Raw genomic sequence first — 24,024 nt, 5'->3', positions numbered from 1 at the left:
TATTGAGCTCTGAGCGCGGGCTGCTCGGCCGGGGCTGCAGCTGGACCGAGATGGTTTCCTGCCTGCTGCCGTGGCTCCTGCAGCAGCAGTCTTGGTGCAAAGCTTATTTTTATGTGTCAGGGATTCTCCAGCACCCCATCAGAAAAAGGACATGGCCAACCTTTCCCAGCTGTGCTCAGACCAAGGCTCCAGCCCTTTGGCAGCAGCTGCTGACCAGTGAGAGGTGGGGATGCACCCCAAAGCAACCCCACCAGTAAAGCCTGTTTACTGGTAATGCTGGTGGGCAGGGGGCCAAGCCTTTGGTGCTAGCATCACATCAAGGGAGAGGAAATGGGGTGAATGGTCCCTGCAAGGTGGGAGATGACAAATACCCAAGAAACTCTTTCTCACAGTAAGATGCTCGTGCAAACCACATCCTCTGCTCCCCACGCTGCTCTAACAATGGTGAGGCGGCACAGAGGCCTTCTCACTCCCTTCCCTCCCCAGCTGCAGTAAGGTAACCACAACCTCACAGGCTTTTTCGGGTTCTCTGGGATTCCTGTTGTTGCAGAGAAAATGGATACACACCTCTCGCTTTGTGGAAGGGAGGGGATGAAGCAGTTTGTTACCTTCAGCTAGGAGAGAAAAAGCAGAAGCCAAGCAACTGTGGGATGCACAAGGAGGTTTATTGGAGAAGGCAGCATGGTGAGGTGGTGGAAGACGAGAAGCTGACCCTGGCTAGTGCTGCCTAAAGCTGGGAGCAGGCAGAAGGGACCTTTGCCAGCTTCTTTCCACCTCTGGGCTGTACACCTGGGGAACCTCTGCCTCTCTGAGCTATGGGCCAGTTGCCAGACACCACTTTTCTTACAGATCATCCACACTCCTTGGCACCTCAGCCATCAGGTTGCAGGCAGGCTTGTGCTTCTGCCAGTGCTGCACCTGGCATGCCCTGCAGAGGGGGAAGCTGCTCTCAGGGGCACTGGAGTCACATCCATCCACAGGGGCAAAGCAGCAAGGACAAACTCCAGCACTGCACCCCTCTGGGAGCTGGGAGAGAGCTGATACAGCCCAGCATTAGACCAAGACGGGGGTGGATACGGCCCCAGTCCTGGGGGTTAAGAAGGTTTAACACCAGACCTTGGCAGATGGTTCAGGACCAGAGATTTAATTTACTGCCACCGTCCCAGCTGCCACATCCCAGCCTGTCACCTGCACCCAAAGGGTCATGGGTGCTTTTGTACTCGTGCCCCACCAAGGTGGGAAGGAGGAAGACAGTGTCACCCCGGAAAACCCAGCCTGTCACTGCTGTCGCTGTGGGCAGAGGCAGCTCAGCACCTCGCAGCTGCAACACAACCTTCACCAGCACCTCCTCCACCAGCAGCCCAGTAGATCAGCCTCCCCACAAAATTCAGAGAGGTACGTGGCCAGCAGAGAGCTAGAGGTGCTGAGCAGTGGTGGGACCCCTGGCTTTCCTTGGCCCTCCCACGGCATTCTCCAGTGACACCTGTGGCGCTCTGGGGAGCACTGAGGAGCTGCAGGGGGGCTGCAGGGGGGCTGCAGGGGCCCCAAGGGGTGGCAGGGCTCCCTTACCGTGTGCAGTACCACTCGTTCCGGCAGCGAGAGCAGCGCTTGGCTGCTTCTACACCACACACCCTGCAGCGGGGCTTGTCGGGGGCCAGAGCCTCCATCATGTCCAGGCTGTAGGTTTGTGCCCACCTGTGCAGGCAGAGAGGGGTGAGGCTGCTTACAGGGAATGGCTGACTGACAGTGAGCTGCCCCTGTTGCACCCTGCCACTGAGGGGACATCTCCAGCCAGTGCCACAGACTCCTCTGTCCTCCCAGTGCTGAGCTCCAGCTCTGCTCATGGGGATAGTGGCCCCCCTGGGCACTCTGCAAACCTGCTCCAGCCTCACCTGCGTGCCTGCAGCTTCAGCTCCTCCTCAGTGGGGCTGAAGGCGTGCTTCACCTGGTGCTTGGCAATGGCCTCCCACTTCCCCGAGTTTTTCTTGAGGATATGGTCCCAGATGACAGGAACCTGGTGGGAGATGCAGTGCAGGAGGAAGAGGTGCTAACAGCCTGAAAAGGGTGCTGTAATTTGGGGGGAAGGCAGCCAGCCCTGGGCACAAGAAGCATGGCCCTCCAGGAGGGCCAGCAGAGACAGAGGTGGTCAGGGTGTGCTTTTGGGTACGTGGAGGGGATGGATCCTCCCTCCAGTGGGCACTGAGGTGAAACAAGGACCCCTTTGGGGTCCAGTTGGGAATGAGTGTTCAGCCTTGAGGCCTGGGCTGCTGAGAAGAAAGCCCAGGGACCTCAGCACCCTGCGTGTGGCAGCGGTGTGAACCCCGTGCTCCAGAGCCGTTTGTCTGAGCAGATTTTTCCGCTCGTCACTTCCCTGAAGATGAACACCCGGGGAAGGGCTGGCCGGCCAGAAGGAAACATCCCAGCCAAGAGCAGTGTGCCGAGTTCAGGCTCGGGGGATCATGCAGCTTCAAACAGCGCTGCCTTCTCCAGCAGAGTAAAAATAGCCAAGGAAGGGGAGGAGGCTGCTCTGGGAGCAGCCAAATGGAAAAAGGCCGTTCCTTAGCTTGGCTCAGCAACAAGGAGTGAGTTCACCACTCTCTGGGCAGAGCAAGGAGCCCATGTCTGCGCTTCCCGCTGCCTCCCCGTGCCTGCCCCCGAGCTCAGCCCCAGCCCTTGGCAGGGGCAGGAGCAGCACCGGCACAAAAGCAGAGCTCTGGAGAAGGGCAGCAGCCTGGCTGAGGGCTGGAGGAGGTCCCCAGCATGGCAGCTGCTTGTCACTGCGCCACCAACACGCTGGCAGTCAAGGCACAGGGCGTGAATCCATGTCCACCTCGCTCTGATGCCATCCCCAGCCCCATCAGCTCAGCTTCCCATTATGCAGCTTCCCCAGCTCCTGCTCCCAGCCTGGACCATGCCTCCAACTCAGCCACAGCCACCTCTGACAGGGCACATCACCCTCCTCCCAGGCCATACAGCCAGCTGTGATGGGGACAGCATGCTCCCACTGGGGACAGCATGCTCCCACTGGGGACAGCCCAGATGGCCACTGTCCAACAGACCCATCTTCTCCAGGAAGTGGTGTGGGAGCCTCTGGCAGGGGGGAAGAGCCTCTGTGCTCCCAGTTCTTCTCAGCAGCCTCTTTGCAGATCTGTCCCCACACTCAGTTTCTCGCCTCAGTTCATAAGAAGGCAGTAGAAACACATAAAAACACTTTTCTCCAGAGATTACCACTGCATGGATTAAAACCCCCAAGAACCTCTTGGCTGTTTAAAGACTTTCATGGCCTAACTCCCAAGGCCCAGACACCAGCTGGGACCAGTTTAACTCCAGACTCTATCACCAGCTCATGATGTCCCTCTGTACACAGTGTGCCAAGCAGCCTCAGACCAGGGCTGTAAAAGGGGACTTGCCTGGGGAGTCCAGAATTCAACAGGAAAACGATGATAAATGCCAAATGAAGAGTTAATTGTCAAAACAAGCCAGTGCCTATGTGCCCCATGCAGCTGCCATCCCAGGGGCTCAGTGGGACCTGAAGAGCTGTTTATAACTCAGCTTTTATGCTTTTATGTGATTGCTTGGCCACTGCAGGGCAGGACAAGGCTCTCATGTCAGCTACAGGCAGCTTTGCTGGCAATAAGGGTGTAACTGAAATGGGTACTTGGCTGTTTTTCCAGGGCATCATCACTCCAGAGCTGAGCTTGGTGGAAGAAAAAAAAGGCTAGGGAGCCATCAGGCTGAAGCCAGAGCAGCTGTAGAGGTGAAGAAAAAGCCACAGGATACCTGCTCCAGGATGAGATCCTTTTTGGGGGGAGCAGGCTCTGTCACTGCGAGGTAACTCAGAAATCTCTGCATCTCCACCAGGTTGGGCAGCTGGTCAATGAGGACGTCTGTCAGGAATGCACGGAGCTGTGGCCATGGAGGGGGGGAGAAAAGTGAACTGAGAGGAGTCAGGACAAGGGAGTCGGAGCTGGGCATGCAGCAGGGCAAGAGCAGGGATTTGAGGGGCAGTGGCAGAGAGACCAATGGGGGCCTCATGAGGTGCACTCACAAACACAAGCTTTGCTGCTGCTGCTACAGTGACAGACCTGCTGTTCTCCCACCACTGGCTCCTTGGAACCCACAATGAGGATGGGGCAGATATCTGGAGGTGCCCAGTGCTGGCAAGGGCCCAGGGCCTTTGTGCTGCAGGGTCCTACCTTGAGGAGCTGGCTCTTGTTGAAGCCATCAAAGCGGTATTTGCGCTGGCACTCGGGACTGAGCAGGAGGTTGAGGAGGGCAAGCCACACCTGCCCATCTAGTTTGGTCATCTTCACCTGGTCCTCAGGGGGCACCACGTGCCATGTGCCATTCTCAAACTTCTTGAGCTTGCCTGAGGGACAGAAGAGCCAGGGAGACACAGTGCTGTCTGGAGGCAGACAGCTCAGAAGGGGGATGCTGGCCTGTGCTCACTGCCTCGCTTCACCCTCTGCTTCTGCCTACCTGTTTCCCCACCCTTTGCTCCACACAGCAGCCTACTTGGTACTGAGGTGAAATATTAGAGAACATGAAAAGCAGAAAAGACATGCATTAAACCAATATTGCTGTGGCAGGAACAAAAGATCCCTGAGACATCTCCCTCTGTACTTGGCCAGGACTGTAGAGCACTGTTGGGCAGCAGGGCAGCCCATGCTGCAACAACAGAGTGGATGGAGAGACCCATTTTGGGGTACCAGCATGGCCACTCTTCTCGAGTTTCCTCTGCCAGGCAGAGCCAGAAGCAGCATGACTATAACAGATATGACAAAACAAGCTCCAACAGCTACTGTGTGGCTCTAGGGGATGGAGCAGGATGTGACCCTGCATCTGCACAGCCTGGAAATGCCTTTGTGCTCCTCTCTTTCCAGTCCCTCCCTCAGGGCCCTGGATCAAAGCTCCCTCTCACACCCCGAGCGCACAGGCAGGGAGAAGGGATGTGTTTGGTGGCTGGAGGAAGGAGGAAAGCTCCCGCATCCAGCTGGGCTGCTCTCGGCAGGCACAGCCACGTGCTTCCCCGAGCTCTTCCTGCCCTGCCCCCGCTGTGACCCCCGTGCAGGGCTGGGGCAGCGCGGGCTCCCACGCCCCAGGCTGAGCCCCACCACAGGGAAGGCAGTGGGAGGCTGGGGGGAGCGTGCCTGGCTGCAGAGGTGGGGGACGATGGCCAATGGGCACAGCCTGATCAGGGGCCTTTGGCAAGAGTGAAGCTCAGGGACCAGCAGCAGAATCAGGGCAACGTTTGCTGCCTGGGAGAGACCACGTATGGCTCCAGCGAGTCCTGCCCCAAAAGGTGCAGAGAAGCTGGGATAGGCACTCTGGTCTTTCTGTGTTCAGAAGCCTCCTCAGAGGAGCAAGTGGGGCTGGCCGAGGTGCTGCACTCCAGTGCTGGCTGTGGTCACTCAGAAGAGACCCAGCCCTGTGTGAGGATCAGCTTTTGGGAGCACTGCTGGGTCCCAACCCAGCTGTGCTGCAGCTGCTCTCGAGCTGAACAGCTTCAGGCAGGGAGCACTGAGGAGCTGGAGGGGAGGGCAGAGTGGAACAGCTCTGCAAGGGCTCCTACAGCAGATCCCTCAGTGGACGTACATCCCAGCACGGCAACACGGTGTCCCAGAGACCACGGGGCACGATCCATACCTGCTTCCCAGCAGCTCCAGGGGCAATGTTCCACCAGCTCGACAAGGAGGCAGGGCAGGTTGTGGGTCTTCAGCATCCGTGTCAGGGCACTCAGGGGCAGACTGCAGATATGACAGAAAGGGAGAAACGGCACTCGCAGATTAATGCCAGAATTTGTATCTACAAATGCTCCCTGAGGCAACTGGGAGAGGCAGGAAAGAAACAATGATCTGAGTTCCCAGGAGTACCATGGAGCAGGGTGGACTGCTGCTGCGTTTGCTTCCCAGAGCACAGTGCCACTGTCACTGTGGACACAGCCAGCTGCTGAAAGGGGTCCAGGCACCTGCTGTGACCCCACAGGAATCCCATCCGGAGAGCCGGGCACATCCTCTGCTGCTCCTGGGCACCTACCTGTCCACCTGGTCAGTGATGAACCGCAGCACGGACAGGGCCTTCAGGGAAATCTCAAACTCCATCACCTCTGCCTGCTTCTGCAGCTCCTGTGGAGGGACAACATCAGCCTTGGGATTTCAGGCCCCATTTCCCAGGAGCTACAGAGAGGCAGGCTGTTGACTGCAGCGGTAACCGCAGTCTGGGTAGGAAAACAGAGCCCTGAAAAACAGTTTCTTGTCTCAACTGTGCCTGCACTGCCTGTTTGCCAGCGCAGCCACATAAGTGCTTGCAGGCCGCAGTTGCTCTTCCCTCATGTCCCTGTCCCTAACAGGTTGTGGATGGCTACTGGCTGCAGTGCTCCTGCACAAGAACGCCCCCTGAAAGAGGCTGGTCCCATATTTTGCCTCTCTCCCTTTCTGGGACCATCTTGTGGCCCATGGCCCTGTGGAGACCTGTGAGGGTTGAAGGAGGGGGGAACTGCATGATCAGCAGAGGAACCAGAGGAGGAGGAAGAGGAGGGAGAAACTTGGCCCTGGTGCAGCTGCAGTCCTGTGTCCACCCCTCCTGGATCTGCCTCTTCCCTCCAGCTTGGGAACAGCCAGCTAGAATATCTGCCTGTGGTTATCCCAGCCCACAGCTGTGCCATGCTCTCCAGCCACCCAGGCTCCTTCCCTTCCCAGACAGCATGGACACCCCACCCATCCCCCATCAGCCTGAGCACCCTCTGGCTCAGCCTCTTTCGAGACCAGGGGAGGGCCATTCTGAGAGGTGCCAAATCCTTCTCCCTGGCTCAGGCACATCTTCTCTCCAGTCCCAGATGCAGCTCACACTTGGTGTGCAGAGCTCTGACCTCAGCTTCTTGTATTTCTCCACAGAGCCACTGCAACAGTTGCCGTCCAGATTTCTGTGGTAAGCAGCTCTGTGCTCCCTGTACTGGTGCCCCACTAAGAGAGTCTTGTGGGCTCTTCCCTGCCTCCTCCCTCTCCAAACTGCCCTAGTGATGTTTGTCCTACAGCTCCTCCTTGTATCCAGACCTCATCTCTGCTGCCTTGAGACAGGGACTATCTTTTGCCTGTGCTTCGAGGAGACAACAGAACAGGGGTTACCACCATACACAGTTCCAAAGGACAGCAGGCTCCACAACACAGGAGATGGCAGGAACAGCTTTTTCACAGGGGTTATTGTACACAGGGTCAGGAGAGGCTGGAATGAATCAGAGGAAACCAGGCTCTTTGGAAGATGAGAACTTTTGAGAACCCTATTGGCTAGAAAAGGTCTGGGGTTTTTATGTTCATGTCAAAGCAGTAACAGAGACACCCCCTTCCCCTCCCCAGCTGGGAAAACATTTCCTGGAAAACATCCCCATTGTGCTCCAGATCCCTCCACTTCCTTCCCTTTTCTGAAAGAGAAGTATGTGCTTGGGCAACAAGCCAAAGGATGGAGGCAAGGGAAGGCTCAGGCTCTCCCTTTAACCCTGCTCTTCCAGATACTCCTCCTGATGTGCAGTTCCAGGTGCTGAGAAGCACCAGAGGCAAAGACAGCTCCTGCTCTGGGAAGGTGTGTGTGTATCAGCCTGGGAATACCAGCCTGGGAAAGCTCTGGGATCGCTGCCGGCCCGGACCAGCTCAGAGGAGGTTTCTCATAGAATAAAGGAAGCTGGGGGAAGCACAGGAGGACAATTCCTGATTGTTAGAACTCTCTCATGGTTGACCCTGGCTGGCTATACTGGCAGCCTGAGCCAGGGTGGCTTCCCAGACTTCAGGGAGAGATGTCCACACAGCTTCCAAGAGCAACAGCAAATGGCCAAACCCCTCTACTGAATATTTTGCCCATCAGCTCTCCAGCGTGTCCCACCCCAGAGCTCTGAGCAAGTCCTGCAGGAAGCCTCAGGCTGGCACTAGCACCAGACAGGGCAGAAGCCAGGCTGCAGAGTGGAGGGGGGTGGATGCAGCCACGGGCACACAGAGGCACCAGACACCCTCTGAGGTGGGCAGGAGGTGCCAGGGCTGCAACCCATGAAAAGGCCTGTGCCTCCGCAGGCTGCCCACATTGCTCACCACACATGTCCCCAGGGAACTACAGGGCTTTCTCCTCACCTGCATGGATGAGGGGCTGGCCAGAGACTCCGCACGAAGCTCTGCTGAGGTCACTGCTTGTGCCTTGGTGCTCCGAGCTACCAGCAGGGTCAGCTTGCGGTGGCAATAATCAATCAAATCCAGAATGCTGTCCTCCGCTGACTCACAGATCTCCTTCACAGCAACAAGGGTTCCACACAGGGTCAGTTCCCACAGACTTCCACCCCCAGGGGCTTTCCACTTGAGGAAAGCTGATCCTGTCTCTCACCTTGTGAAAGAACACTGTCTCCAGGAGGTTGATGATGGAGGCTTCATGGTGCAGCTGTGGAAGAAGAATGGCAAGACTTAGGTAACAGCGGAGCAGCACTGGGGACATGGGCACTGGCACAGGGAAAAGTGCTTTTCTGAGAAGCTGCTTATGTAGTTGTGGCCAAAGAGAAAAATACAAGTGATGCAACCTTCAAAACAACTCCAGTTCATGCAGTTCATGTTAATATTTATGCTGACATGCCTGTGACACTCCAACATGCCAATGGAGAGCCACTCTTCCCAGCAGACAGGGCTCTTTGGGGCTCTGTCTGTGCTGCAGGGGCAGGACAACCACTGCCCTCGGGCAAGCTGCAGGCTGTGGCACTAGAACAGAGCTGGGACAGTGCTCTGCATGGCTGTGCTTCTCCCTGGGACTGGAGCAGACAGCCTTGTCCGAGCCTGGGAACTATGGGATACCTGACTGAGGCAATCGGCTGCTTGGGGAAGACACCACCTTGCCCCTGCAAGGTGTTTATCTGTACTGAAAATGGGTTAAACCTTCCAAAACTCAGGCAGATTTCCCTTAGGTCAAGGGCTACATCCCTCTGCAAGGAAGCCCAGATCTGGAGATCATTCCCTTGCCAAGAATGGCCCAAGGGACAACTGGTCCCAGGAGCTCAGTAAGAAAAAACTACATTTTTGTTAGCCCAGAGGCACATAACACTGGAGAGCCCCTGGCTAGAGGAAAACAGTGCTCAGAGAGGGGAAAACACCCCAGGGGTATCACTGCCTGGGAGCAGGAGCAGCACTGGGAGCCACAGCCAGGAGCACAGCTGCCTCCAGGAATGGCTTTTGCTCCACCCATCAGCTCCTGCAAGCCCCTGTGTGGGATTAGAGAGGGAACAGCTCTTCACGAAGTCAAGCTTCCCTGTGAGTGAGTCCCTGTCCCTCCTGGGGGCAAGGGCATGGGCTTGTACGGGTTTTGGGAAAACAGGCACTTCCCACTGTGTCCCACTGCCCACCTCAGCCTGGTGAGATGCAAACCCTCAGCTCTGAGACCTTCAGGGGGACATTTGTTTTCAAGCACAGCTGTGCCTGACCCATTTGCAGGCTCATTCCCACCACCCCCTCTACTCACCACCACGTAGATGGGGAAGGTGCTTCTCGGCTTGAAGTCCTCCAGCCGGCACAGCACGGGAAAGATCTTGTGCTTCCAGATCTCCACAGAGATCAGCTCCCCAATGAGAACAGGAATCTAGACAGGGAAGGGATGGGGAAGTGAAGCCTTTCAGACCAGTGCTGCAGGGGAGCCAGTTTGTTGCTAATGGTCAGCCACACTGGAGTCGTCCAGGGAGGAGGGTGGCCTTGGGGCACACTGCATTCTGCCAGCTCAGAAGTGAGCAGCTTCTCACAACAGGGCAGAGCTCCTGGGGCTGCAGAGGGGGAAGGTGACCCCAAGGAGCTGGGCAGGTCCAGGCAACCTCACAGCCTGGGACTGGGACCCCTCAGGCACAGGGCAGAGATCTGCAACTGGAGGGACCAGTGCATCAAGGAGACCAAAACAACCTCCAAGAGAGAAACCAGACACCAGCAAGTAGAAATACCACAGCTTGACATTTAATTTCTTTAAAAAACAAAACTGCCAAAACTGGCACACCACCAGTCAAACGTCTTTTCCAGAGACGCAATAGATTCTTCAGCATTTTATTCCAAAACTGCACACTGCCCACAGGACAAGCCCAGCTGGAGGCTGAAGGCCCAGCAGGGGGATCACTCCTGCACCCAGGGAGGCTCACCTTGGCATAGGTGACCAGCAGCTCGGTGAGGAGCTGCTCCTGGCCCGCCGAAGCGCTCAGGATGCCGTGCATGTTGAGCTTCTCCACATACTCGTGCTGCCGAAGCCATCTGTGGGGCAGCCAGCCAGGCCATCAGTGCCACAGACCTCTGGTGACCGGCTTGGCGAGGGTCCCTCGTGCAGGGAAACCTGCTCCTGCAGCCCCCAACCCCACACTGTGCTCCGAGCCTGGGGCTGCAGCTCCACTGGGACTGCCCTGCCCTCCTGGCTGCCCCAGCAGCACCCTCACAGGGGACACCGCAGAACCAGGGGGAGCCTCTCCATCACCCCTATCCTCACAGGCCCTCAGATCTGGGACCCTTCCTCACCCTGGGCCCTCCAATCTCCTCCAGTCCCTCCAGGAACACTCCAGAACGGCAGCCCCTTCTCTCACCCCACCCAATCCTAACCCTCTGGGGTCACCTCAAAACCAGGACTCCTCCTCTCTACCCAAAACCTTCTGGGAAATCCTCCTTACCCCCACTGTGACCCCTGGGAAGGCCCCAAAACTGGGCTCCCTCCTGTCCTCCCACAGCCCCAATGGTGACCCCCCCAAATTTAAAGTCCCTCTTTCATGTTTTCACCCCACAGACACCCCACTGCCGTGTCCCCGCACCCCTGCCCGCCGACGTCCCGCAGCTCGGAGCCCTGCAGGGCTCGCACCAGCGCCTCGGCCTCGGCGGGCGGCAGCGGGCCGGGCACGGCGGCCATGGCGTCCGCGTCGCTGTGGCAACGGCGCCACCGCTCCCGGCCCCTGGCGGCGCGGAGGAGTGGCCGCGGGCCGGCTGCCGCAGCGGCGCGGGCCGGCCTCTGGCGCCCCCTGGCGGCGCGGAGGAGTGGCCGCAGCCAGCGGGGCGCTCCGGGGACACGTGGCGGGGACCAGGCGGGACACACACGGGACGCGTGGAGGGACACAGCTCTAGCGAGGGCTGTCGCTGCGTCACTTCCAGCACACGATGATGTTGGGGTCGTTCTCCAGGCGCTCATCCAGCTCCTTGTAACTCATGCCTGGGGAGTAAGACAGTGGGGTGTCAGTGGGGTGTCAGTGGGGTGTCAGTGGGGTGCACGGCAGCGGTGTCAGAGGGCTGGGTGGAGTCCCTAAGCCCTGCCCCTGGCAACATGGGCTTGGCAGCCTGGCTTGGAGAAGAGCCTGGCCCACAGTCCTGCAGTCTGAAGGCTCCCAAAGGGGCAAGAACCCAGGACCAGTGCACAGCTGGGGGCAGGCAGACATTCCCGTGTCTCCCGCCAGCCCTGGGGCCCACATGGAGCAGAGGATCCCGTGGGTGCTGGGGATCCGTACCGGTCTTGCAGCAGATCTCGTCATAGCTGTGGCAGCCCGTGTACAGCCGGGCTGGGTGGCTCCGCTCGTCCCGGGCCACCTTGACAGGGTATTTCTGGAGCCGCCGGATAAGGCCCTTCATCAAACCAAACTGGATAAGCCTCCTGGGGGGGAGCAGGAAAGAGACTGGGACCACAATGCTGAGGTGCCAAATGCCCCAGCTTCCCATGTTCCCTTCTGTTCCACGTGCCTCACATCTCCTACCCTACAGACACAGGGTTGAGTACTTCCTGCTCACTCTCTCTGCCATCCCCAGTGTCACCACTGCCCTCAGGGACCGATCAGGAGGGCTCTGACCTCTCATCCACCCTCTGGAGCTGCAGGGTGTAGCGGGAGATGAGGTCTCGCACGGTGGTGCCAGGGCTCAGTCCGCAGTACAGCTGGAAGACATCCCTGAGGCTGGCTCGCTTGTGCCCTGCAAGGACAAGTCACCGTTCAGCTGCCCTGTCCCCCTGCCTGGGCCAGCATCTCCAGGCAGAGTCACTGTACCTTGTTTGGTGACATAGGACAGACACTCTTCCTGAAGGCACTTGTCATCCACCAGGTCCTGGACCTTCGGTGTGGTGCAGTAGACATTGGAGTACTAGAGGGTGATGGAAAACCAGCTCTGCTCAGCTGCAGCTCTGAAAGACAGGCCTGGCCCACTCCAACCCTGCTGCTCACCCTCCCCAGCCACTGCCCAAATCCTGCTCACAGCCCCACACTCCGTGGCCCGACCCACCTGGAGTATGGAGACGAGTGTGACAACCCCGTAGTACCTGCAGACGGACAGGAAAAGGTGAGAGGTGCTCTCTGGCAGCACCCACCCCTCCTCGGGCTGTGCAGCCCCTCCAGGCACTCACAGCAGGTTCTGCACAGCGATGCGCACCAAGTTCAGCTCCACGTCGGCTTCCGCCGAAATCTTCTGGACGTGCCGAAAGCCATCGATGTAGGGCAGGATCTGGGAGGGGAGGAGGCAGGAGTTAAAAGGGCAGAGAGCAGAGAGGCATCACCCTGTAGCCCAAGCAGCTCCCCTGCATCTGGGAGCACCTGGGATGGGCAGGCTCCGTCCCCACGTGCACTGTAGCCTCGTGCTGGTGAATTATTTGCTCACAGGCCCAAGAACAAAGCCAAGGGCAGCACCAAACCCTGCTCATAAACGTGGGGATCTCCAGGACAGCCCAACTCCCCCAATGGTCTGGAAACAGATCCCCTTCAAAGTGTCAAGCACACGGACCTGCTGCGTGGTGAGATCCCACTGGGAGTTGAAGAAGTCATCCTTGTCCTGGGTGAAGACAGGGACATCGTACTCCTGCACGATGGGGGGGTCTGGGCGCTGCTCAATCACCTTCAGGTGGATGGTGTTCGACTCATCTGCCCGGGAAAAGGGGAAGGCTCAATCTCTGTGCAAAACAGTGTTCCCTCAGGAGCTTGCAACCATCAATGCCAGGACACCACAATGTCACACAGAACAAGGTGTCTGCAGCCCATAACCCCATCCCAGCCGTCCCTTGGAGCCAGGTAGGGCAAGGCTGGCTCAGACTCCTCCAGCTCCAAGCACAGACAGGCAGGGAAGTGCTGGGAGCAGCACAGACACAGCTGACCAGGGCAGGGAATGGCCCAGCTGTCTCTCAGCATCACCCTGTTGTCGCCATACCTATGGGCAGGGTGCACTTCCCTTTGGCATTCAGCTCCTCCAGCAGGATGGTCATGATGGGAACCAGCTTCTGTTTACTCTCCTCGTTCGAGATGAATCCACTTTCCAGCTGAAGAGAGCAGAAAGTCAAGTCAGCTGCTCCCCCACAGGATTACTGGCTACAGGAGCCCAGATCCTGTTTTCCTTTAAAACTGAAGTGATCTGTAGGAAACCAGCACAATCCCCTCCTCGCTGTAAAACCAGCCCCTGTCCCAGCAATGCCCAGTGGCCCCCAACATGCTCCAGGACGCTGCTGAGGTGCCCACGCTCTGTGGGGTGGATCGGGAGGCAGCCTGGCCGTGCCCAGGCCTCACCTCGAGGGTGGTGAGGTAGCCAGCCAGCTTCTTCACGATGGGCTCCAGCGCGCAGGCCTTGGCTCTGGCGTCGCACACAAAGCCCAGGTTGAAGAGCAGAGCATTCCGGCTGTACTTCTTGTGCTCGATGCACACGGGGCAGCCGATCAGCTTCTTCTCCATGGCCGTCCTGTGGGAGACACCTGTGGCCTGCACCTACGCCCTCAGGGAGCCTCGAGTCCCCCGCGAGGATGGCTCCCAGTCGGCTCTGCGGGTAGGGGCTTCTTTTTATTGCAGGAAAAATGATGCCTCAGCCCTACATGCTAAGAGTGCAAATCACAGTCTGAAGGCGGAGGGGGGAGGAAAGAGTCAGCCCTCAGAAAAGGAAACAGCGTCCTTTCGAAAGCAGCACAGCTCTCCTGCCTGCTCTGACCTTCCTGGATCTAAGGCTGGCGGAGCAGCAGATGCAGCACCAGCCACCCCTAAATGTGACCACCCACCCTCTGCCCGGGTCCCGGGGGGCAGCGCAGTGACCCTGCAGGCCACGGGGCCGGGAGCCCAGCGCGCTGGCACTGTCACAGCGCCGAGCCCCGCGGGACAGCGGGGCAGGCACGGGGCTCTGCCCGCACTCACACGGTGATCAGCTTGTTCTGCAGCTCGGGCTTCGTGATGACGTACACCTGGATGGTGTCAAACAGCTCCCGGGAGATGAAGTCCTCGGGGACCTGCGGCGGCACAGGAAGCTCCGTTCCAGCCGAGCCCGTCCCGCTCCGGGGAGCACCCACCGCCCCAGCCCCTGCGCCCCCTTCCCCTCCGTGGGCGCCGCCACGGCCCAGTCCCAGCCACCCCGCCGCGGGCAGGCGCTGCGGGCCTCGGGCCGCTCGCCCCGCACCTGGTAGGTGATTTTGGGCCCCAGCGTGGGGTGGAACTCGCTGAAGAACACGCACTCGATGCGGCCACCCATGGCGGGACGCGGAGCGGCCGAACGCCGGCCCCAGCCCCGCCGGCCTCCGTAGCGCCGCTCCGGGCAGTCACAGGGCCGCGCGGCGGGGCGGGCCCTCACATTGAGCGACAGCACTTCCCGCCACTCAGCGGCGGCGCAGCGCGGCGGGGCGGGCCTTAGTGCTGACGGACAGCCCGCCTCAGCCAATCGGAGCCCGCGCCCCGGCCCGGCCATGTCGGCAGCGGCGGTTCCGCCCGCCCGGCCAACATGGCCCTGACGGCAGAGACCGAGTCCCGCCTGTACCGCTCGCTGCGCGTGGCCTCCGGCGCCGCCGCGCACCTCGTGGCGCTGGGATTCCCCGCCGCCGTGGCCGTGCTGGCGCGGCCCGGATCCAGTGAGTGCCGGTGGGGCCGGGGCCCGGGGCGCGGGGGGGGCCGGATGTCTCAGCTCACCTCACCTCACCTCACCCTGCGCTTCCCTTCCAGGTCTCTTCTCCTGGCACCCGCTGCTCATGGCCCTCGCGGTAAGTGCCGCTGCCTCGGTCACCGCCCCGCTGCCGTGGGGCAGGCGGGGGCCGTGCCGGCGGAGTCCCGGGGTGGTGGGTGCCGAGCCCCAGGAGCCCCCGGGTGATGGAGGCCGAGCCCCGGGGTGGTGGGTGCCGACCCCGGGAGCCCCCGGGTGATGGAGGCCGAGCCCCGGGCGGTGGGTGCGAGCCCCGGGAGCCCCCGGGTGGTGGAGGCTGAGCCCCGGGCGGTGGGTGCCGACCCCGGGAGCCCCCGGGTGGTGGAGGCCGAGCCCCGGGCGGTGGGTGCGAGCCCCGGGAGCCCCCGGGTGGTGGAGGCTGAGCCCTGGGCCGTGGGTGCCGACCCCGGGAGCCCCCGGGTGGTGGAGGCTGAGCCCTGGGCCGTGGGTGCCGACCCCGGGAGCCGCGGCGCAGGGGCGTTTGGCCGGTGCCAATGCCGCTGCTCTCTGCCCCCCAGTTCTCGTTCCTGATGACGGAAGCGCTGCTCATCTTCTCCCCGGAGACCTCGGTGCTGCGCTCCTTCTCCCGCAAAGTCCGAGTGCGGGCGCACTGGGCCCTGCAGCTGCTCGCCCTGCTCTGCGCGCTCCTGGGGCTGGGAATCATTACCTACAACAAGCACCTGAACGGCAAGGGCCACTTTGTCACCTGGCACGGGCTGACGGGGCTGCTGGCTGTGCTGTACACTGGTGGGCAGTGCGCCGGGGGCGTGCTCCTACTCTACCCCAAGCTGATGAAGAACTGGACGCTGGCTAAGTTGAAGCTGTACCACGCAACCTCAGGGCTGGTGGGCTACCTGCTGGGCTGTGCCAGCCTGATGTTGGGCATGTGCTCCCTCTGGTTCACCACCACGGTGACCGGTGCCTCGTGGTACCTCGCCATGCTGTGTCCCCTCGTCACCAGCCTGGTTATCATGAACCAGGTGAGCAATGCGTACCTGTACCGCAAGCGGAGCCAGCACTGAGGGCTTGGTGCTGACCTGAACTTCCCAGAGCGAGCTGGGTCTCTCCTTGGAGAGAGCTGGCAGCCCCCCTGCTTGCACAGGGTCTCCTTGGAACTTGGTTTCTACCTACTTGTCTTTCGTTAGTCCTGGATTGTCTGTAGTGTCTTGTCCCTGGGGAGCAGGCGCTCCAGATGTGTGTGACACCTCACCCCTGCCTCGGTGGGGATGTTACCTGGCACAGGTGAAGCTGCCAGTCCCTGTGGCAGCTCGGTGCTCAGTGCTGGGAAATGGAGAGCTCACTCAGGATTCCTGCTCCTTTTCCCTTCCCACACTGCTTTGGAGCGGGCAGGACAGGAGCCATCCTGGTGAGGAGGGCAGGGAGTCCCTTCTCTCCCGGGAGGCTGCAGCAGGCACCATGCTGCCTCTCCTGCCCCAGGAGCAGCTTGACAGGAAAGCACAGGGCACGGTTGTGGCTTCAGCCCTGGCAGGGCTGGGGCAGGGTGGTGGCACCCGAGCAATGGTACAGCAGCACTTGTGTCCCCATGGCATGGGCAGTCCCTGGGATCAGAGCACACAGCTCTGCCCCAAGGCCCTGGGTCTGCACACCCACTGCCACGCACAAACCCCTCCTCCGTGGGCTGGGCTCGGCCTGGTGGGGTGGGGTCAGTTTACAGAGCAAATTACTGAGCCGGGCTGTGAACCTGCAGCCAGCAAGTCATAGGGAACAGCGTGAGCACAGGGGGAGGCACAGACCTGGGCGATGAGCCCTTGGGAAGGCAGGAAGAAACCTCCATGCTGGCACAACAGCCTTCCTTCCAGCACGCATCCTGCTCCCGGCAGGGCTGGAGAGCTGGGAGCGGCTCCCAGGCTGAAAAATTCCTCTGTATCCAGAGCTTTTATTCAATAAAAATTTCAGGCAGCTAGAGTGCAACAAGCCCTCTTTACTTCTTGGGTGGTATGACTTTTGGGATGCAGGCAGACATCTCTGCTTGTGAGCACCTGGGAAGAAACCCCCTCCCCAGCCTCCTGACAAAAGCCCCCAGGGGCTGCTCTGGGCCCGGTCCTCCACCCTGCCCATGCTCTGCTGCAGGAGCCAGCGCTTTCAAAGAACTCTTTATTGATACCCAAATGTCTGTGTTCTTCCCATTTGACAAAACCTTCTTGTGTGGTCCTTTAAAAAAATAATCATGACACTGCTGATCCACATCCCAGGCTGGGAATTGCCCACCAGATCAGGAGCTGTGGAGGCTGTCGCAGGGAGCATCCTCTCCATCCAGGAAAAAAAACTCCATTAGCAAAGAGGGAGGGAAAAGAAAGGGGGAGCCCATATTCTACCTGCAGGAAAGAAAACCTGCTGCCAGAGGAAGCAGCTAGAGTCCCACTGTAAAATTAATTCCAGCTTCTAGTGTAATCTGGCAAATGGATTAGCCGGGGAGCAGCCAAGGGCAGCAGCTCCTTGCAGTGGGAGGGGGCAGGAGAGGAAGGAGGAGAGAATCCCCACCATGCAAAGCCTAGAGCTGGCAGTGCTGAAGCACCACCATGAAGGGCTGGGTGGCCTCTTCCTGCTCAGTGTCCTGTCCCCTCCTACCCAACAAACTTTTCACCAGTCCTGGCGAGCTCCTGCTGGGGCAGGGGGACACTCCCCACGGGAAAGACATTTGGAAGAAAAACCCACCAGCCTTCCCATTGCCTCAGTTAGGGACACAACTACCTTCACAAAGGAGAAAGTGTTGAGTGCTCTGGCCAAGCCCTGGCACAGAGGAGAAGCTGACTTTGATCCCTCGAGGGCCAGCACAGCAGCTTGGGGCAGGGATCAGCCCAGTGTCCCTCTCCCAGAACAGCTCCTGCTGCCTGCACCGACTCCACGGCCTGCCCCGTCTGAGGGAGTGGCGCCAGGAATTCCTGTCCTCACGGTGGTGGCAGTGTCACTGTCCCGGGTGCCTGGTGCTGGCCGCAAACAGCAGCAAAGCGTTGCAATGAGGTATCCCCTGCCTGTGCCGCGGGAGGAGTCCCTGCTCCCGGCCGTGGGGGGCACGACGGGGATTAGCAGCTCTCTAACGGAGACAGGGTGGGAAGGGGGCCGGTCACAGCTGGGCCGGGGCGTCCTGGAAGCTGATGAGGTTGGACTCCTGGCCAGGGCTCTTCCCGGCCGTGCCGGGGTCGGGCAGCAGTGGGCTGTCGGCCTTCGCTGCTGCTGCCACCTCCTCCTCATCATCCTCCATGCTGGGCCAGGCTGACTGGTCCTCCACTCGCTTCAGCCGCTCGTTCAAAGCCTTCAGGGCCAGCTGCCTGCGGGACAAGGGCACGTGCGCAGGTTAACTCCGGGTCAACGGCTCTGCCCCATGGGGCACTGTGCAAATCAGTCCCTGGCTTCTTCCCACCAGGAAAGGGTGGCTTCAGTAGTGCTGGGGAAGACCTGGAGAGCCTGGGACTGCTTCCACAGAAATCCACTCCAGCTCCCAGACTACTCACATGGAGTTTTCATGCTACGTGGTGCAATCGGAGGCTGTCAGCACGAGGGCAGCTCCGGGAATGGGGAATAAAGGCATAAAGCAGGGCAGGGAAAAGGGAGTGCCGGCACCCTGTCCAAACCCTCCTGCCAGAAGTGAGGAAGGCCAGTGCTGGCCGTGCTGGAGGGCTGGGGTGTGGGGCTGACTCACTGCCCTCCCCTGGGCCAGGGTGAACTGGTGGAAGGCTGCCACGAGCATGGGCTGCCACCCCCCCAGGTTGTACCCCTTTCTTCTGTAGGGACCCCTAACCTTGTCTGCCCCTTTCCCAGGATCTCCCCTGCCTTCCCATTGCTGCTCCACATCTGGAAGAGCAGGATAATGTCCCACCAGCTCCCTGAAATGCTCCTCATCACCTCTGTGGTAGACCACATGGAGAAGGCTCCTCCTGAGCCCCTGCACCTAAATCTCCCCCCACCTCCTTGGCTGGACTTTAAACCATCCCTTGCCGTCCCCAAACACGATCCCTCTGGGCAGGGCAGAGCAGGGGGTACCTTCTCCTCTCGGCGTCCTGGGGGTCCGTCCCCGGCAGGCTGATGGTGATGGAGGACGGGGCACCCACGTCGTAGCGCTTGACGGTCTTGCGGCACAAGCGCACCTTCACCAGCACGCTGTGCACCAGGTTGGCCACCAGCCCCACCACGGGCTGCAGGATCTCGGGGAAGAAAGTGGCGAAGGCGAAGTGGTCACTCATGTCTCCGCGGCCTCTACTGTGCCGCTGGTAGAAGCGGAGATAGACCCAGCTGGAGAGGAGCCCGAAGCCGTACGAGGCCAGTACATTGCTCTCGACGAGGGCAGCGAGCCGCAGCAGAGCCAGGAGAAGGAGCAGGAGCATGGGGACAGCCTTCATTCTGACCTGAGGCACCTTCAGTACGGTGCTGTCCCCCATCGTCTGCTTGAGGGCCACCAAGACCCCCCCGAGGAAGCCCAGGCCGCCGTGGATGCGGACGGCGAACAGATAGTGGAGGTGGAAGGAGGCCACATAGGTGAGGAAGTAGGCGAGGGCCGCCAGGAGCCCCACGGAGATGTTCACCACGGCGAAGAAGACAAGGAGCTCCAGCGCGCCCCAGAGGGGCTCCAGCAGCCGCCCGGCCGTCCCCAGCGTGGCCAGGCTGGCCGCCAGCCCCCAGGCGCGCTCCTCCACCAGCCCGTGCGTCAGCAGCGTCCACACCCAGAAGTTGGGGGGCAGGAGGTAGCCGGGCGTCACCCCCAGCCCGTAGGCCGTGTCCAGCCCGAAGGAGAGCAGGTACAGCAGCACCACGGCGGCGCTCAGCGACTTCACCACCACGCTGGTGCCGGCCAGCGCCGCCAGGAAGTGCTGCCGGGCCACCGGCAGGTACCGCCGCATCTTCGGCCCCGCGGGCGGGACGGGGCGGCCCCGCGGGGGCTGCCCGGCCCCACCCGCCCGCCGCCCCGCGCCGGGCCCCGCGCAGCCCCCGGCCGGCCCCGGCCCCGGCCCCGGTCTCTCCCTCCGCCGCCGCCGCCTCGGGCCAGGCCGCGCTCGAACCCTCTGCTGGGCCAGGCCGGGCGCGGACAAACAGGGCCGCTGCGCATGCGCAGAACGGGGGGCGCCGGGGCGGGGCTGCCCCGGGGGCGGGGCCAGAGCGCCGCGGGGTACGTCGGGACTTGTAGTCCGGCCACGTAGGCAACGCGGAGCGACACGGGACACACGGACGGGACACACGGACGGGACACACGGACGGGACACACGGACGGGACACACGGACGGGACACACGGACGGGACACACGGACGGGACACACGGACGGGGAGGAGAGACAGGGACATGTCTCTCCTCCCAAGGGGAGGACACGGGACAAACGAGCGACACGGACATGGCGGGGGACACGGACACAGGGGGTCACGGGTGGCAGAGCACGGTTATGAGGCATGAAGGACACAGCCATGGGGGTGCGTACATAGGGGGCACAAACCCCGGGAAATGCGGATATGGACACGGGTGGGCTGGACACGGAGGGCACTAGGGACATTGACCCCCTGCAACAGGAGGACGTGGAGACACGGGCTTGGAGTGGGGCGTGGGAGGAGGGACACAGTCCTGCGAGGACACAGGAAGCTGGCGGCAGAGCCCCTGCCGTGCCCCAGCCCCGCCGGTGCCGCGGGCGGGCTCTGCGGTGTCCGTGCCTGTGCCGTGTCCGTGCCTGTGCCGTGTCCCTGCCTGTGCCGTGTCCCTGTCCCCCCGCGCTGCAGCCGTGGCAGGGCAGTGTCCCACCTGGCAGGAGCCCCCCGATATGCTGTGCCCCCTCCCACGTGCTGTGCCCCCCCAGCCGTGCCCACGGCCCCGGGCAATGACGCAGCCACCGCCTGTGAAGTGAAAATATGAACATTATTTAATAACTGAGTCTCTGTAATAAACCATTTGAAAATATTTTACAAGGAGTCACACGCACAATATCTTACAAATTGTCTTTTTGTTGTGTTTTTTTTTTTTTTTTAGTTTTCCAACTCTTCTGTACAAAAAAAAAAAAAAAGGAAACCCAAAGAAATTAAAAATAAATTAAAGGAAATCAATTAAAAACCCAATGTCTTTGAATGAGCAGAGAGAAGCTTTTGGGTGGGGACAAGGCAGGAGGTGACCCCGGCGGGACGGGGGGCCCGGGGCCACGCCGCCCGTTCGTCTCATTGGTTTTTAACTTAAAATAGACTATATATGTATATATTTATAGGTATGTATAGTGGTGGTTTTCTGGCAGAGCACCTAACTAGACTACAGAAGTACACACACTCCCGGTAACACAGAGCCATCTGTTCAAACACGGATCCCAGAGACAGTAACCAAACACACACTGAAAAAGCTACAAGCAGAATGACCATTAATTAACCCCAGCACTAATTAGCGCCTGGCGCCCTCCCCAGCTCCCCCGGGGTGGCCATGCCGAGGGGGCTCCCCTGGACCCGGTTGATGGGGTGGCTCTGAGCGGGGTGCGCCGGGGGGGGTGAGGGTCCCCAGGGCTGCCCAGGGACCCCCGGCACCGCCGGGAGCCGCGGGGGGTCCGTGTGGCAGCCCGGGTGTCGCAGCTGTCACCCGGCTCTGGGCCCCTCCAGCCCCGCGGCACCTCTCCTGGCTGGGTCTGTGGGGTGCCAGGGCAGAGCAGCCGCGCCGTCCCCCTCCTTGGCACCCGCTGGATTGACTGGGGGCACAAGGTCCCCAGTGAGCGGCCCGGCGGGAGCCCCGGTCCCCCGGGGCACCGCTGCGGGGCCAGCCCCCCGCGCCGTGTCCCAGCCAGCAGCACCCGGTGCCCGCGGGACGGGCATGGGCGCCTGGCACGGCCCTGCTGGGGACATGTGGCACCTCCCGCTCCTCTCGGCACTCGAGGACGTGCGGCACATCCCGCGGTGGGGCGTGTGGCGTGACCCACTCGGGGACACAGGGCATGTCCCCCAGGGGACGAGCAGCGTCCCCGGCCAGTGCGGAGTCTTTGGCAGGGCAAGGGGGCCCGGGCAGGGCTGGAGGTGGGGGGCAGGGCTGAGCGGGCAGGATTCACAGTGATCTGCAGAACGGAAAAGAAACAAAATACTTTTTTTCCCCTCCACTCCTTTTCACCCCAGTATCTGTGCCCAAGGACGGCTGAGCCCAGCGCAGGGGCCGGGGCTCCATCGTGCCCCGGCGCAGGCAAAGGCCACTGCCCCCCGCCCCTGTCCCTGTCCCTGTCCCTGTCCCTGCCCGCTCGCAGCCCCAGCCCGCAGGGATGAGCCCGCAGGGATGAGCCCGCAGGGATGCTGCAGCTGCCCCACACGCCCAGGGGCCGGTACCGCCAGAACAAATGATACTGACCCGCACAGTCAAGTCCTTTCTTTCTTTCTTTCTTTTTTTCTTCCCCCCCCCCCATTTTTTTTTCCTTTTTGTTTGTTTGTTTTCCCATGTGTCCTCGTTGCTGACAGTAAACCCCGCCGGTCTCCAGGTGAAAATGTTGGAAACTCGATGTAGAAAGATCTGCTTTAAAATCTTCAGGCTAAAAAAATAGGCGAGGTGGATGGAGGGGTCGCGGGCGGAGGACACCGACGCCACTTTTCCAAGTCCGAGCGGCCGGGAGGGCGCGACGCCGGGGCACCGTCCCGGTCCCCGCTCTGCCGGGGAGCCCCTGCCCGCACCCCGACTCTTCTTTGGCTGCGGCCGGTGGGGAGAGCGGGGCGGCACCGTGGGGATCCCCGAGGCGGCGGAGGGGACGTCGCTCCCGCTCCACCGGGCCGGGGAGGGGCATGGAGATGGAAGTTGAAAGAAAAGAGAGCTGGCGGGGGCGGCCGGGGGGCTAAAGGCAGGCGGCCGGGGGCAGTGGGTGCCGGCTGGTGCTGGAGTAGAGGAGCAGCAGCTGCAGCGAGAGCAGGACCCCCAGGGAAGGGGAGAAGGAAGCCCCTCGGCCGCAGTCTGAGGTATCTTCCTGAGTGGGTGAAGAGAGAGGGGCCGTGGGGCACCCCCAGCAGTGCCTCGGCACCCCAGGGGCACCCACTGCCCTGGCAGGGGCATCTGCCACCTCCCTGCCGCCCTGAGAGCCTCCTGCCCTACAGCACAGCCCCGGGACCACCCCCGGTGCTGCTCTCCCCGGGACCCCCGTGGCTCTGCTCTTTCCCCCAGGAGGACACTCCATGGCACTGCTCTCCTAGGGACTCCTCATAGCTGTGATCTCCCCGGGGAATACACCGGGGCTCCTGACCCCTCCTCCCTATCCTCCCAGGGCTCCAAACCCCCATCAGAGGGGTCCCCCGCAGCACTGCACCCCCGGGGATCCCCTCATGGCTCTGTTCCCCTTGGGGCACACCCCATGGCTCTGCTCCCCCCAGGGGGTACGCTCACTTTTCCACTTCCCCCACAGGGCTCCCCTGGGACCCCCCCCCATGGCTCCATTCCCCTGCTCAGGGGGAACCCACTGCCCAAATTTCCCCCAGTGGAGCACCCCCCAGGGAACCCCCCCCCCCCCATGGCTCTGCCCCCCCGCCAGAGGATTCCCACTGTCCCCACCCCTTCCCAGGGGCCAGCCCCAGCTCTGGTCCCCTCCTGCTGCCCCTGCCCCCCACGTACTGTTGCATTGTAGTCGAAGCAGATGTGGGGGCCTTTCCGGTAGCGGGGCCTGTCCACCAGCTCACACTGGTTGGGGTCCCTCGGGGGGGCTTCGCAGGTCAAGGAAACCACCAGGAACAGGGCAGTGGGGGCTTGTAGGGCACCCCCAGCCCGTCTGGCCACGGGCCAGCTCCCTCTGAACACCACAGGTCCTTGTCCCCCTGCCTGTCCCACAGACCCCACGTGTCCCCCCCACCTCGCTGCCACCACATTCCGGTGGGATGCAGCTGAGACGTCAAAGGATACCTCTTACCTCTGCCTGCAGCAGCTTGACAGACTCACACTGGCTGCAGAGGGGCTTGTCAGCCACCACGAAGAGCAGGTTGGTGTTGGCCAGTCTCTGTGCATGGAAGAGCCTGGGGGTGCAAAGGCAGTGGGACCCCTCTTACCCTGTGCCCCAGTCCCTTGCTGGCGTGTGGCTCTGAGGAGGCTAAACCAGTAGCATCTCCCCAGACCCAATTTCATCACTGTTCCTGTCCTCCTCCCCATCCCTGTACCCAACTTCATCCCTATCCCTAACTTCATGCCTGTCTGCATTCCCATCCTTGTTCC

General features: G+C 61.2%; 5 protein-coding genes and 1 long non-coding RNA gene across 9 annotated transcripts in view; 2 read left to right on the top strand and 4 right to left on the bottom strand.

The window, feature by feature from the left end:
- Positions 1–644: 644 nt before the first annotated feature.
- ZMYND10 (zinc finger MYND-type containing 10) lies at positions 645–10,925 on the bottom strand. The gene is made up of 12 exons (XM_068201633.1): positions 10,793–10,925; positions 10,139–10,247; positions 9,481–9,597; positions 8,362–8,415; positions 8,115–8,267; positions 6,037–6,125; positions 5,647–5,747; positions 4,197–4,369; positions 3,781–3,906; positions 1,893–2,014; positions 1,570–1,695; positions 645–928 (listed from the first exon to the last, which is right to left on the bottom strand). The coding sequence occupies exons 1-12, from the start codon at positions 10,885–10,887 to the stop codon at positions 844–846; spliced, it is 1,350 nt and encodes a 449-aa protein (XP_068057734.1). The 5' UTR covers positions 10,888–10,925; the 3' UTR covers positions 645–843.
- LOC137480540 (uncharacterized) lies at positions 3,020–3,925 on the top strand. Its single transcript, XR_011002954.1, has 2 exons — positions 3,020–3,351; positions 3,619–3,925. It is a non-coding gene; the product is annotated as an uncharacterized lncRNA (long non-coding RNA).
- NPRL2 (NPR2 like, GATOR1 complex subunit) overlaps positions 10,033–24,024 on the bottom strand; it is a 35,159-nt gene continuing 21,167 nt past the window's right edge. The window contains exons 1-13 of one of the 2 annotated variants that reach the window (XM_068201635.1): positions 21,571–21,575; positions 14,376–14,452; positions 14,117–14,208; positions 13,505–13,673; positions 13,152–13,260; positions 12,732–12,868; positions 12,358–12,455; positions 12,237–12,273; positions 12,005–12,098; positions 11,813–11,930; positions 11,477–11,619; positions 10,793–11,184; positions 10,033–10,247 (exon numbers count right to left, since the gene is read on the bottom strand). In XM_068201635.1, coding sequence (XP_068057736.1) covers positions 11,117–11,184; positions 11,477–11,619; positions 11,813–11,930; positions 12,005–12,098; positions 12,237–12,273; positions 12,358–12,455; positions 12,732–12,868; positions 13,152–13,260; positions 13,505–13,673; positions 14,117–14,208; positions 14,376–14,447 — 1,137 coding nt within the window. In that variant the 5' untranslated portion in view covers positions 14,448–14,452; positions 21,571–21,575 and the 3' untranslated portion in view covers positions 10,033–10,247; positions 10,793–11,116. Of the gene's footprint in view, positions 10,248–10,792; positions 11,185–11,476; positions 11,620–11,812; positions 11,931–12,004; positions 12,099–12,236; positions 12,274–12,357; positions 12,456–12,731; positions 12,869–13,151; positions 13,261–13,504; positions 13,674–14,116; positions 14,209–14,375; positions 14,453–21,570; positions 21,576–24,024 lie in introns of those variants that run through there. The other variant, XM_068201634.1, reaches the window with a different exon arrangement.
- On the top strand, positions 14,529–16,812 carry CYB561D2 (cytochrome b561 family member D2). Its single transcript, XM_068201636.1, has 3 exons — positions 14,529–14,820; positions 14,912–14,949; positions 15,407–16,812. The coding sequence occupies exons 1-3, from the start codon at positions 14,694–14,696 to the stop codon at positions 15,908–15,910; spliced, it is 669 nt and encodes a 222-aa protein (XP_068057737.1). The 5' UTR covers positions 14,529–14,693; the 3' UTR covers positions 15,911–16,812.
- TMEM115 (transmembrane protein 115) lies at positions 16,990–19,936 on the bottom strand. Its single transcript, XM_068201632.1, has 2 exons — positions 18,891–19,936; positions 16,990–18,178 (listed from the first exon to the last, which is right to left on the bottom strand). The coding sequence occupies exons 1-2, from the start codon at positions 19,742–19,744 to the stop codon at positions 17,974–17,976; spliced, it is 1,059 nt and encodes a 352-aa protein (XP_068057733.1). The 5' UTR covers positions 19,745–19,936; the 3' UTR covers positions 16,990–17,973.
- CACNA2D2 (calcium voltage-gated channel auxiliary subunit alpha2delta 2) overlaps positions 22,628–24,024 on the bottom strand; it is a 210,598-nt gene continuing 209,201 nt past the window's right edge. For all 3 annotated transcript variants that reach the window (XM_068201629.1, XM_068201630.1, XM_068201631.1), the window contains 3 exons: positions 23,719–23,828; positions 23,434–23,522; positions 22,628–22,795 (listed from right to left, as the gene is read on the bottom strand). In XM_068201629.1, the coding sequence (XP_068057730.1) occupies positions 22,667–22,795; positions 23,434–23,522; positions 23,719–23,828 (328 nt within the window). In that variant the 3' untranslated portion in view covers positions 22,628–22,666. The remainder of the gene's footprint in view (positions 22,796–23,433; positions 23,523–23,718; positions 23,829–24,024) is intronic.

Source organism: Anomalospiza imberbis, chromosome 11 (assembly GCF_031753505.1).
Source record: "Anomalospiza imberbis isolate Cuckoo-Finch-1a 21T00152 chromosome 11, ASM3175350v1, whole genome shotgun sequence".
NCBI lineage: Eukaryota > Metazoa > Chordata > Aves > Passeriformes > Viduidae > Anomalospiza > Anomalospiza imberbis.
The sequence above is the reverse complement of the archived record's forward strand: the minus strand, read 5'-3'. Positions and strand labels throughout refer to the sequence as shown.